The sequence below is a fragment of the Apium graveolens genome, chromosome 6 (genome assembly GCF_009905375.1).
Source record: "Apium graveolens cultivar Ventura chromosome 6, ASM990537v1, whole genome shotgun sequence".
Classification (NCBI taxonomy): domain Eukaryota; kingdom Viridiplantae; phylum Streptophyta; class Magnoliopsida; order Apiales; family Apiaceae; genus Apium; species Apium graveolens.
In genome coordinates this window covers 222,697,979-222,711,926 of record NC_133652.1, presented here as the reverse complement: position 1 = coordinate 222,711,926, position 13,948 = coordinate 222,697,979, and the positions used below count along the sequence as shown (strand labels likewise).

The 13,948-nt window shown below is 33.4% G+C and overlaps 1 protein-coding gene across 1 annotated transcript; it reads right to left on the bottom strand.

The window, feature by feature from the left end:
- Positions 1 to 7,068: 7,068 nt before the first annotated feature.
- On the bottom strand, positions 7,069 to 7,617 carry LOC141665752 (secreted RxLR effector protein 161-like). Its single transcript, XM_074471733.1, has one exon. It carries the CDS (start codon positions 7,615 to 7,617, stop codon positions 7,069 to 7,071), a length of 549 nt encoding a protein of 182 aa, XP_074327834.1.
- Positions 7,618 to 13,948: the final 6,331 nt, after the last annotated feature.

Below are 13,948 nucleotides of genomic sequence, written 5' to 3'. Positions count from 1 at the left end.
TCCAATAAGTGCTGATTTCAGTAAGTAATGACATTTCCTATTTGTTAAGATCTGAAAACTAAACATGAAACATATTAGACATGACATCTCAAATATATCTAACACTAACCATTTTACTCATCAATCACTTTCCTTTTCTTTCTATGCCATGCTTTTGTTCATCAATAACTTGTCTTCTCTTTCTACGCTTTGATTCTATTTATGGATCACTGGTTTCCCTTTCTTATACCTCGCTGACTCTGCTAGGCATCACAAGTATCTTTTAATATTCAATCTCATATTATTCTAATCGTCACATAGACGTCATAAGCTTTTATCTACCCTTCGTTTTTACCAAATCCGATTTACAGATTGAATGTTATGACTAAAACAGTCAAACAATAACCATATAGGCATATAACACATCAATCAGATAGCACGTAGCACATAGCACATAGCACGCAAGATATTCGATCAAAATAATTTTTCAAAGAAGATTCGGGGTCAACATGATTTTTCAGGTATTTAATACAAATTTTTGAACATTTTTCGGAATTAAAATGGGTTCCGAATCATTTTATAATTAAATAATAGGGTTCGAACGCCCGAATCTGACTTTAAAATAATTTAATACTAAAGTATCGAGCTCTGAAAATAATTTTAAATAATATTTTAAAGCTCGAAACTAGTTTTTAAGATTTTTAAATCAATTTTAAATAATTAAATCTAATTATTAAATCAATTAAAATTAATTAATAACTAATTAAATTAACTAATCAATTAATATTTAAATTAATTGATCAATTAAATAATTAATTATCAACTAAAATTAATTAATTAATTAATTAGGATTTATTTTAAAATTAAAAATAATTTTCAGAAATTAAATAATGAATTTTGGAATTTTTTAAAATAATTAAAACAATTTTCTGAAAATTAAATAAAAAAAATACTATTTTTATAAATTTTTGAAATAGAAATCTCGTTTTTACAACGTTTGTAAACTCCAGGGACGAAAATGTAAGCTTCTACAAAACTTGGGGGCTAAACCGCAATTTTTGTTGTCTTCCCCGGCAAAGCGGCGGCGACACCGCCGGCCGACCGATTTCGCTCTGATCTTTATCCAAAAACTGCAGATATATTCCCCTTTTTCTCAGGAATCATTTCATGCATTCAATATTTCCAAACAATCAACAGAACGGCCGGAGTTTTGGTTGAAAGTTTAAGAACACCGCAAGTACCAAAGTTTTCCAGCGACCTCAATTTTGTCAATCCAGGAATCGTTCGTATGATTCGCTTACACCAATTAGTTCCCTGTTCTACGATCTATCCATTGATATAATCAATTTCAATAGATAACTCTTAACAAAGAAATACCCAAATTTCAATTAAGAACATTTAAAGCTATAAAGCCTAGTTTTTAATTTCGAGTATCAAACTCAATTTTCTATATATTACTGAACTCTATTTTTGACATATAATATACCAAATTGACCAGAAAATATTATCTACACGATGGAATCATCAAATCATATCAAAAATATCAAGAATAAATTTTCATAATTTAGTCTTTAATGAATTCAAAATAAAATAATTAAATAAGAAAAATACCTTGATTTCTGTACCAAAATAGTTGTGTGATTCAGAAAGATATTTTTTAGAGCTTCGATTTGATATATTGCACGCTTGAATCGGAGTTCGATAACGCCCTCGTTCGTGCGATTGATTCTCAAGAACGCAATATTAATTCGATGTTTTCTCTGTATTTTACGGGATTTTACTGACTGGTTATGATTATACGAATAAAATGAAATAATAAAAGGGTTATATATATTTTTGAAATATTGGATCGTGTTGGATCATTTTGGATCGATAAATTAGTTACTTAGCCGCAAAGTAACTGCAAAAACGATCCGATTTGGTACCCGTATTAAATAATTTTCCAAACCGAGCTTATTATAAAATACTTTATACAAAAATAATGTATTATTATCCCGTCTTTTGAGAATACGGGTTTTGTTGATTCACCGAAATAATTATCGTATCGAAAATCTTGCGCCGGGCCGCGCACAGGTCAAACCGTAATGTGGATTGAAAAAGTCAAAACACGGAAAATGTCCGGAATTACCAGATTAGGTTATGAAGGAGTTTTCGGAAGAGTTTTGGGTTGTAAAAACGGTTGAATTTGGACAATTCCTGGCTTTATAAAATAATTTTATAATTATTCAGAAAATAATTAATAAATTTATAAATTAATATAAAATCATATAACAGTCCAAAAATTACCAGAAAAATACCGTAATTATCTATATTTTATTTTGGTCATAATAAAATTAACATACTTATACTTTACCACATATAAGCATTCACATATCCATACCAATCATCTGATAATTCACCAAAAATCATATAATAATCATATAAAAATTATTTATTGATAAAAATAAATACACGCGATATCCCGGATATTACACCGACTGTGTTCTTGGATGGCCGCCCTTTGATTCGTTCAGTCCAGTTCCGAGTTTATAAACATGTTTCTGTCATTTTCTTTTTACTTTTATTTCAAAAATCTAATTCTAAAATCCTAAAAATCATTTACTTTAGTTTTAAAAATCATTTACTTATTATTTTAAATTCGAAAATAATTATTTACTTAATTATTTTAAATTCCTAAAATTATTTCTTTTATTATTTTCAAAAATCCATATTTGTTTTAATTATTTATAATTTGTTTTAATTGGTTATCTATAAATTTAATTAATTGGTTAATTCATTTAATCAATTAATTTTATTTATAAATAGTAAAATAAAATACAATGCACAAGATTGAGATGGTGATATAAACAAGATTTGATAGCTATAATTATGACAAGAAATATGTGTCAAGTAACTATCAGAGGTTTTGCTACAACAGAACAAGAAGCTTGACAAACAAGGATGAGTAGGGACTCAGTTGACGAGTTGAGACAATGGTGGAATGCTTTCTTAAGGAAGCAGCCATTCAAAACTTATAGTGCATAGGGAAAGAGTTGGGATGGATTAGATGACGAGAAGGATGATCATGAATATCTTGCTTTCATAGCAATCTCTGAAGATGATCAAACTCACATATCTCAGGTTTCAATTTCTTGAACCATTGTAATATTTTGCCCCTAATATTTAATGCATGTTAAGATCTTAGTGTTTAAATATTTAACACTTGCACAAGCATGATAACATCACACATAGATAATGCTGAACTAGTTCTCTAGAATATTTTTCTGGTAACTAGGAATGATGTTTAACTTATGCATGTTATCTTTAGGTGAGCTTAAATATGTGTTTGAATATTTGTTAAACATGATTTATTGCTTTAGTGAGATATATGTTTTCCAGCATTTAAGACCTTTGTTTGTGCTTATTTTCTTTATCCTATTACAAAGTGATTTATTCATTTGATCTGAATTGTTTGTTAAGATGTATTAGTTTATAATTGGATAAAGATAGCTAGATGAGATACATTAACAGTATTGGACTAGATAGAATTAGTGATTTATTTATTAATTCTGTTTGTTCCATATCATGTCTGTCTTGCTTAATTCTTATGTGTAATATTTCTGAATGAATGTCATGTATTCTTAATTCAGTGCTTGCTTATTTCAATACAATAAATGCATCTCTTAGTACTTGCATTAATTATAGAAAAAGCATGTTTTAGAATTATAATAGGGCAAAGACTGCTAGCCCTCCTTATGTAAGGTTGGAACCATTTTTTTCCCTTAGCATAGAGACAAATTTGTCAAGGGTATGAAAAAGGAGAAAATGGCCAGTCAAAGATAAGAATCAACATGATAAGGTTGCAGTTGTTGTGATCTCTGTTTATAGTAAGATCTCTAATCCATCTGGACTTAAACTGATAATTTGGGTACCAAGAACTGTTAATCCATTTATGAGTGCATGACATAACAGGTTAATTAATTCATATGTATTCTTGGAAATTGATACTCAAGGTGTATGATCAAAGAAAGAGCCTCATAATCAAATGTGATTGACAAAAGCTATTCCATCAATAATCATTGTAGATGACAACAAATATTTTCATCATGGAACAAAGCTATGCAGAAAAAGGGATGTCATCATGGACTCAACAAATGGTATCACTGATAACAACTAATCACTGGTGTCACTGATAACAATTGAAGCATCTTTCTTGCTGAAGAATCATGGCACAAATCCTATTATCAGACGATTTCGCATCAAAGGAAAAAATGTCAATTCAATGAAGGATTAATATCTCATTTGAAGTAGGAAGGTTGAGAAGCTTGCTCTTGTTAAGAGTAAGGAAATGATATGCTCGTGGCTAGACTGGAATCTCAGGAAAGGAGAAGTCAGTGGTTTGTACTATAAAGCTTTATCTGACAAAATTTTAGCTATGGTATTAGAAGCTATCACCCTTGAACATCAACTCAAGGAACTCTTTTGTAAAAAAGGATTAGTGAGAGGGTTGCCTTATCTGGAATTCAAAAGGATAAAATATGTGAGGCATGTCATATAGAGAAGTCAAAGACAACATCACATTAAAGTTAAGAAATACCTTAGTGATGGCGAATGATTACTCTTAACAAATAAAGTTGTTGTTCGTGCATTCTCAAGAATGTAACATAAATGATCTTGTGGTCAGATAATGGGACTGAATTTAAGAAGCAATTCTGATTTATATCTGCAACAACAAGAATGTTTTGAGATAATATTTAGCACCAGGAACTCCGTGTCAGAATGGAGTGGTACAAGGGAAAAAAATAACTTGATTAATGCAACAAAAAAAATGTCGAGAAAATCAAGACTTTCTAAATACTAAAGGGATGGAGCAGTCAATACATCAAGTAAGATCAGTCCTTAATCAGGACGTATACATGAATACCACTAATGAATTAATAGGCAACAGAAGCAAACACTGGATAACCTGAAAGTGTTGGAAGAAAATGTTCTATATAAGCAAACAATGAAATGTTTTTAGTTGTTCGAAGATCTTGGCATTTGCAGCTAAGACTAGTTAGGATATTTTCCATGGCTACTCAGTGGAGTCTACAACCTATAGGGCATTTGTGGTTGATCAACAGAAGATGATTGAAAGTCTAATTACATAATTCAACAACTCCATGTTCCAAGCTGTTAAAGGTGAAATTAATGGTATTGATGATTCATATCCAAGAAATAGAATGACAGTGTAATACATAACTCATTACTTCAATGAAGCCAGTCAGCAAGGATAAGGATTTTCAGGAAATCCCAGAAACAACTTAGAGGGAGCAATAGAAGGATCAACTAGTCAGACATAACACCTCATTGTAAATCAAGAGGACATAACAAGAACATATATGTTGAGACAAAGGGTTTGATGTCAATATTATTCCAGAGTCTAGTTCTTAAGTGATCGAGATGGTGAACTAATGATTAACAGGGATACTGAGTATGAATGATTATTTCTCTAGTTTCCTATCAGAAGAAGAAACTAAGAAAATTACAGAAGCTTTGATAGATCGGATTAATTGGGTGATTGCAAAGAAAGATGAACTTAATCAGTCATAAAGCAGATTGTAGGGAAGTTGGTATCCAAACCAAATGATAATAATGTAATTGGTACAAGGATAACCAGAAGTTATGCTGAATGATAATGGCATTTTTACGAGGGACAAGGCCAAACTGTTAGAACATTATAATCTTGGCCCTGCGTTTTATGATATAAATTTAATGAGTGCGAACAGAACATTAACCTTAATCGCTACGGTGCAAGCGATTCAAATCCACGTCTTCTACTGTATTCCCTGATTCTCCTTGGACGAAGTGTGGGCTTCGATCTCCTAAGGTGTACCTCTCTTTAAAGATCCAAAAATAAAAAACCCTAGCTGGCTCCTTGAGAAAAATGGCTGCCTCTCTCAAACCCTAGGATCTTATTTCGTTTTTGTGTTCTCGTGTTCTCACCACTTTCTAGCTTCAAGAGAATCATAATATTTATAGGCTACAGTAGGGATCATGGACAATTAGGTCGGGTCTCCCAATGACATTTTGGGCCATGCCCAATGTCATTAAATATTAATTCAATCCACTAAAGAATTAATATTTGCACTACCTTTCCTAATTCCGTAAATTAATTGTTTAATTTGGCTCTCATATTATTTGCTTATTAAATTCCCCATGTTTAAGATATCGCATGTCCGTTAATTAAATTAATTTCTGATAATTAATTTAATCAATATCTTTTATCCTTGATCATCCACTCAACCTTATAATCGTGCAAGAACAAATCTGCCTGCAGGACTAAAGCACAATTATCTTTATGAGCTTTCAAGAGGACATCATCACCCGAATATATTTTTCGGACACGGTTTCCTTTTATAGTCAATATCCCACTCTGTATATAATGTCATTGCCCAATACATAAATTCACAATTTAAAATAAATTACTTAATGTATGAATCAAGGCATGTGCATTAAATACAATTGTCAATCACTTTATCCGGATTAAGAACCTGAGCAATAATAATATCATAGAATCTTAGTTCTTCTTTATTGTCAGAACAAAAGAAAGAATTATTCTATTATTTTAATCCCGTTCAATATACATAAATTATACAAGCATTATTCAATAGTAAAGATATACTATTTCTAAATAATAATTCAGCCCTTCCAGTGGTTTGTCTAACACCACTTAGGTTGTGAACCTTTATTATATTATATAAAGAGCTTGACAAGTTAATCTTCTGCTATCCCGTTTGATACTAGATTGTCTACTATATATAATATACAGATAATGTGAAAACATGCATTCAAGATTCTCAAATGATTATTATAATAGTATATACTTCAAACAAAAAGTTCAAATAAACCCTAACAATCTCCCACTTATACTCAAGCTATTCTTTGAGTATATCAGTGTTTATTATAATCAATCCACTGCCAACTATATAACTATGTGACCAAGTGTCTGACTTCTATCGCTTCCACGTGCTCCTGAAAAGCCTTAGCTGGTAAGCTCTTCATGAAAGGATCTTCCCGGATATCCTTTGATGCTATATCAGCCACAACAATGTCTCCTCGCTTAACGAACTACCGTATGAGGTGATACTTACGCTCTATGTGTTTTGCTGCCTTATAGGCCCGTAGTTCCTTGGTATTCGCCATAACACCAGTATTATCACAATAAATCGTGATATGCCATGGCAAATTAGGAACTACATCCAAATCCAGATGGAAGTTTTGGAACCATATAGCCTCTTTGGCTGCCTCAGAGGCTGCCACATACTCGGTTTTCATGGTTGAGTCTACAATGCATTTCTGCTTCACACTCCTCCATATTACGGCTCCACCTTCCAAAGTAAAAACACATCCCGAGGTGGAATTTCTCTTATCCTTATCTGCCTGGAAATCTGAATCGGTATATCCCAGAGGCAACAAATCCGAGGACTTGTAAACTAACATATACTCCTTAGTTTTATGCAAGTACTTGAGTATTGGTTTTACTGCACTCAAATGTTCCTGTCTTGGGTTTGAATGGTATCGGCTAACCATGCCCACGGCAAAACAGATATTTGGTCTCGTACATAATATAGCATACATTAGGCTTCCACATGCCGAAGCATAAGGAACTGCCTTCATGTTCTCTATCTCCTTAGGTGTCGAAGGGCACTGACTATTTGATAGAGAAAATCCATGTCTGAAAGGTAAATTACCCTTCTTGGAGTCCTGCATGTTAAAACGAGCTAATATCTCATCTATGTAGGGCTCCTGAGATAAAGCCAACATCATTTTCTTGCGATCCCTTATAACTTTGATCCCAAGGATGTATGTTGCTTCACTTAAGTCCTTCATTTCAAATTGTTTGAACAACCATGCCTTTACTGAAGACAACATCTTAACATTGTTTTCAATGAGTAAAATGTCATCAACATATAGCACTATAAAAACCACTGCATTTCCCTCACATCTTTTATACACGCATGCTTCACTTGGACTTTGATCAAAACTATACGACTGGGCTGCCTGATCAAAACGAATGTTCCAATACCTAGAAGCTTGTTTAAGTTCATAAATAGACCTCTTAAGCTTACATACAAGATGCTCTTGGCCTTCTTTAATGAATCCCTCTGGTTGCTGTATATAGATATGGTTTCTTCAAGACTTCCATTAAGGAAAGCTGTCTTGACATCAATTTGTAAAATCTCATAATCGAGATGAGCTGCAATAGATAAGAGAATACGGATTGACTTAAGCATGACCACTGGCGAAAAAGTTTCCTCATAATCGATACCTTCTTTCTGAGTATAACCTTTCGCAACAAGTCTCTCTTTCCAGGATTTCACCTTTTTTCTGATCCCCTCTTTTTCTTTTAGATCCATTAACATCCAATAGGTTTTATACCTTTGGGTAATTCCACGACCTTCCAGACCTGATTAGAATACATCGATTCCATCTCAGATTCCAGTACCTTTTGCCAAAGATCTGCGTCTTTGTCTTGCAGTGCATCTTCATATGTCTGGGGATAACCATTATGTTCACCAGAGACTAAGTCTGAAGACTCTCCCAAAAATATAAATCTATCAGGCTGTCGAATAACTTCCCACTACGACGAGGCACTGGTGCGGTATTAGTGACAGGTTGTACATTTTGTTGTGGTTGTTCTACCTGTACTATAGATTTCTGGGTATTATCTGTCCCTCCCACTAGTTCCTCTAAAACGATACTAATTCTAGTAATTCCACTCTATCATGTTTACAAGGAAAACATAAATACAGTACAAAATATACAGTGTCTTGTCATCTTTCTGGTACTGGAAGAGGAAATTTGTTAGACATCTTAGCAAGTAATATAGACTAATTACATTTCACATTCAATATCACCAACAGAGAAGTCTATATTGTAGGACAACAGTTTATGTCCACATGTGAGTTGTGGAATCTTCTATGAAAACTAAGGATTATGTTAGTACTGTTCAAGTCATCGAAATAGTAGTAGCTTAACCATGACCAGCTAAGATAAAAAAAACAGATCTCAAGCATAGAATCAAGGATTAATTTGGCCATGGGGTAGCCTACAAATAGCCTTACTTCTGTACGAGATTCTAACTTAGTCGCGTTCTTGTTGAGCACATGTTTTGGACAACCCCATATCTGAATGTGTCTTGGACTCGATTTGTCCCCGGTCCACAATTCTAATGAAGTTTTAGGAACCGATTTAGAAGGGACTAGATTAAGAAGATAAGCTACTGTTTCTAAAGCATGTACCCAAAACGACTTGGGTAAATCTGAATATCTCATCATCAATCTAACACTCTCTAAAAGAGTATGGTTCCTTCTCTCCGCTACACCGTTTTGCTGGGGTGTGCCTGGTGTAGTTAACTGGGATTGTATCCCATTCTCTGACAAATATTACCTAAATTCTCCAAGAAAGTATTCTCCACCATGATCTGATCGTAGTGACTTGATAATTTTATTAAGTCGCTTCTCCGTTTTAGCTTTGTACTCTTTAAACTTCTCAATGCACTCAGACTAACGGCGGAACAAATAAACGTACCCATATCTGGAATAATCATCAATGGATGTGACAAAATACTCATAACCACCTCTTTCTTGGATATTCATAGGTCCACGTAAATCAGTGTGAACCAATTCAAACACTTCTTTTCCTTTATTCCCCTTTCCTTGAAATGCCTATTAGTCAATTTACCTTCCAAGCAGGATTCACAAACTGGAAATGGCTCCAATGCCAATGAGCTTAAAGGCCCATCTGCTACCAGTCTTTGAATCCTCCTCAAGTTAATATGACCTAATCTCAAGTGCCAAAGATATGTTTGGTTCAAACTAGAAGGTCCTTTATTTTAGTAGAGGTAGAAGACGTGTTGTTCAATTCCCTATTTTGCGGTTGCAGTGTAGGTTGTCTATGATTAATTACATATAATTGCCAGAACATATAATTCGTTTATTCATCATAATAGAAACATTACGATCCAAACAAACATTATAACCATCCATAGCAAGCTTAGAAACCGAAATCAGATTGCTTCTAAAAGAAGGTATATAAATACAATTGTTCAAAACAAAAATCCTATCAGAACAAAAAGATAAATAAATAACTCCTACTGCAACTACTGCTACTTTCATAGCATCTCCCATGAACACGTATATCTCACAATCTCTAAGCATTCTAGATAGCTGAAATCCCTGCATAGAATTACAAACATGATCAGTGGCTCCTGTATCTACACACCAAGTGCTCATTGATATCGCCGCTAGATATGTTTCTGTAACTAGAGAAAGAGACATACCAGTATTGTTTGTCTTCCTAGGAATAGGACAATCCTGTTTCCAGTGACCTGACTGCTTGCACTTGAAGCACTTTCCCTTAGGCTTTTTCACACCACCTTGAACTCCCATTGCCTTCACAGCTCTCTATGTCTGAGCCTTTTTCTTCTTCTTCATACTTTTCAGTTTAGAGGAAGAACCTTTCTCAGCCATATTCACTTGAACACTTTGCCAAAATAATCCTTCAGCTGCCTAAGTTCTATCAGGAGTTCCGCAAGACAATACAACCTCTTGTTTATGTTGTAATTCAAGCGAAACTGCTCAAAACTCTTGGAAAGCTGATAAGGATAATGTCAATCTGGGTTTCCCCGTCAAATTCAACACCAAGGATATCTATCTCATTCAGATGTGACATCATCTTGAGAACATGATCCCTTACAAGCATTCCTTCAGCCATCTGAGTGTTCATTAAAGCCTTCATGGATACTTTCCTAGCAGCCCTATTCTGATCTCCAAAAAGTTCCATGAGATTAAAGAGCATATCTGCAGCAGGGCCATAGATTGATGCTGATGCTGCAAAACACCTGATATTGCTTCCAGAATGTAACATCACGACATCTCATCAGCCTTAATCCACCGCTTATAATACTCTTTCTCATATTCAGGAGCATCAGTAGTAGGCTGATATGGCTTGGGTTCATAAGTGCAAAACTTGTACTCCTCAGCTGTCAACATAATGTCCAAATTTTGTTTCCATTCAATATAGTTAGGTCCGGTAAGTTTGTTATCTTTAAGTGTGGTGAACAGTGGATTAAATTCCATTGTATCCTGAGAATCATGCATAAGAACATCACATAACACATAAAGGGTGCATTGAATATTAAGACTTATTGGTTCCTCTAACAATATTTTAAATTAATGCACTAACATTTAAACACAATAAGTTTCTGGTACGCCACGATGTGTGACATGTATACCACCTAAATTTGTTTAAATGTTACTTTGTTTTTTTTACTAAATAATACACCACGTTGGGGTGGTCGATATTATTTTTCATAGCTAAGTGTATACCATCGTCGAACCTTAAATTAAACATAATTGCATCAGATGCCATCAAATGATATCTTATAATTATCCGAAATCTATGAAACTTGGTATGCCACGATGGGTGACATGTATACCTTCCAATATTCGTTATTAATTTAAGATGTTTGTTCTAGCAATTTCTTTAACAATCTAGACACCATAAATTATATGCCACGATGGATGACGTATATATGATTTATATTTATCTTTATATTAAATTACATACAAATAATAATGGAGACCATGGGATTTAATTTTATATTAATTCCCTTTCCCACTTAATATTTACTTTGAGGATTTTAATCTAGATGCATCGTCCGATGTTATTTCTTGGAATTCCATATGTATTATGTCAAAAAAAAGAACACATAATATAGCAGCATACTCTCATGATTAAAGCATTAATTAATACATTCCTATGTCCATGTCATTCTAGCATGCTAAGGGTTAGTATCACAAGGCATAATAACACAGACAAGAAACAAATAGTAGCAATAACCAAGATCAGCAGAAATTATATAAAATATAATAAAGCACATTCACTATTATGGCCCCATATAAGATGATCAACGGATGTCTTTGATCATCAACGGATGATTTGATGAACGGATGTCTTGATCAACGGATATCTTGATCAACAGATGACTTGATCAACAGATGTCTTGATCAACGAATATCTTGATCAACATATGACTTGATCATCAACGGATGACTTGATCAATGGATGTCTTGATCAACGGATATCTTGATCAACGAATGTCTTAAATTCATCCTTCGAAATTTGTTAAAAACTTTGAAAGCCCGGTTGAAAGCCTAAACATCCTCAGAACGACTTGAAAACTAGGGCAATAGATCTTTAAATATAATGCAGCATGTCCTTCTTATTCTGCCATTTCTGAAAAGGTATTGTAAGCCCAAATCGGACATCGTATGCAGAATCTGCAGCCACAACAGCGAAGCTCCCTGAAAACAGAATGCAACATCGGAGAATCTCTGTTTCTTGCAGCTTAATCGCTCAAACAATTACATACAACTTAATAGAGTTCAACAAGCCTATTCTATTACACCAAAGAACCAGAATAGGAAAAGTTATCATGATCAACCCTCGTGATTTACAATAAAACCACGATAAACCACGTGGGATCTTAATCATAACAAATTAACCATGATTAAACCACGTGGGATCCAAACACATAATTAAAACATGGCCATAATAGTGAATATCAACCTACATCACATAATTAATACAAACATACCACTATATATATGCATATATAATTATGACATAAACTTCATATCATAAAACATAGAAGCCAGAACCAGTCTCTGATGCCAATTGTTGGAATAATATGATCTCGGCCCTGCATTATATGATATAAATTTAATGAGTGTGAACAGAATATTGACCTTAATCGCTACAGCACAAGTGATTCAAATCCACGTCTTCTACTGTATTCCCTGATTCTCCTTAGACGAAGTGTGGGCTTCGATCTCCCAAGGTGTACCTCTCCTTAAAGCTCCAAAAATCTAAAACACTAGCCGGCTCCTTGAGAAAATTGGTTGCCTCTCTCAAACCCTAGGATCTTATTTCAATTTTGTGTTCTCGTGTTCTCACCACTTTCTAGCTTCAGGAGAATTAGAATATTTATAGGCTATAGTAGGGATCATGGACAATTAGGTCGGGCCTCCCAATGACATTCTGATTCAATCCACTAGAGAATTAATATTTGCGCTACCTTTCCTAATTCTGTAAATTAATTATTTAATTCGGCTCCCATATTATTTGCTTATTAAATTCCCCATGTTTAAGATATCGCATGTTCATTAATTAAATTAATTTCTGACAATTAATTTAGTCAATATCTTTTATCCTTGATCATCCACTCAACCTTATAATTGTGCAAGAACAAATATGCCTGCATGACTAAAGCACAATTATCTTTATGAGCTTTCAAGAGGACATTATCAACCGAATATATTTTTCGGACACGGTTTCCTTTTATAGTCAATATCCCACTCTGTATATAATGTCATTGCCTAATACATTAATCCGTAATTTAAAATAAATTACTTAATGTATGAATCAAGGCATGTGCATTAAGTACAAGTGTCAATCACTATATCCGTATTAAGAACCTAAGAAATAATAATATCATAGAATCTTAGTTCTTCTTTATTGTCAGAATAAAAGAAAGAATTATTCTACTATTTTGATCATGTTCAATATACACAAAGTATACAAACATTATTCAATAGTAACGATATAGTATTTCTAAATAATACTTCAACCCTTCCAGTGGTTTGTCCAACACCACTTAGACTGTGAACCTTTATTATATTATATAAGGAGCTTGACAATCTAATCTTCCGCTATCCTATTTGATACTAGATTGTCTATAATATATAATATACAAACAATGTGAAAACATGCATTCAAGATTCTCAAATGATTATTATAATAGTATATACTTTAAATGAATAGTTCAGTATAAACCGTAACATAAACTGGATGCTAAGTTATTATCAGGAAGCAGTATCTATTAAAAATCATCAGTGAAGAGACTTGAGGATATTACAACATATCAGGCATCTGATGCACATTC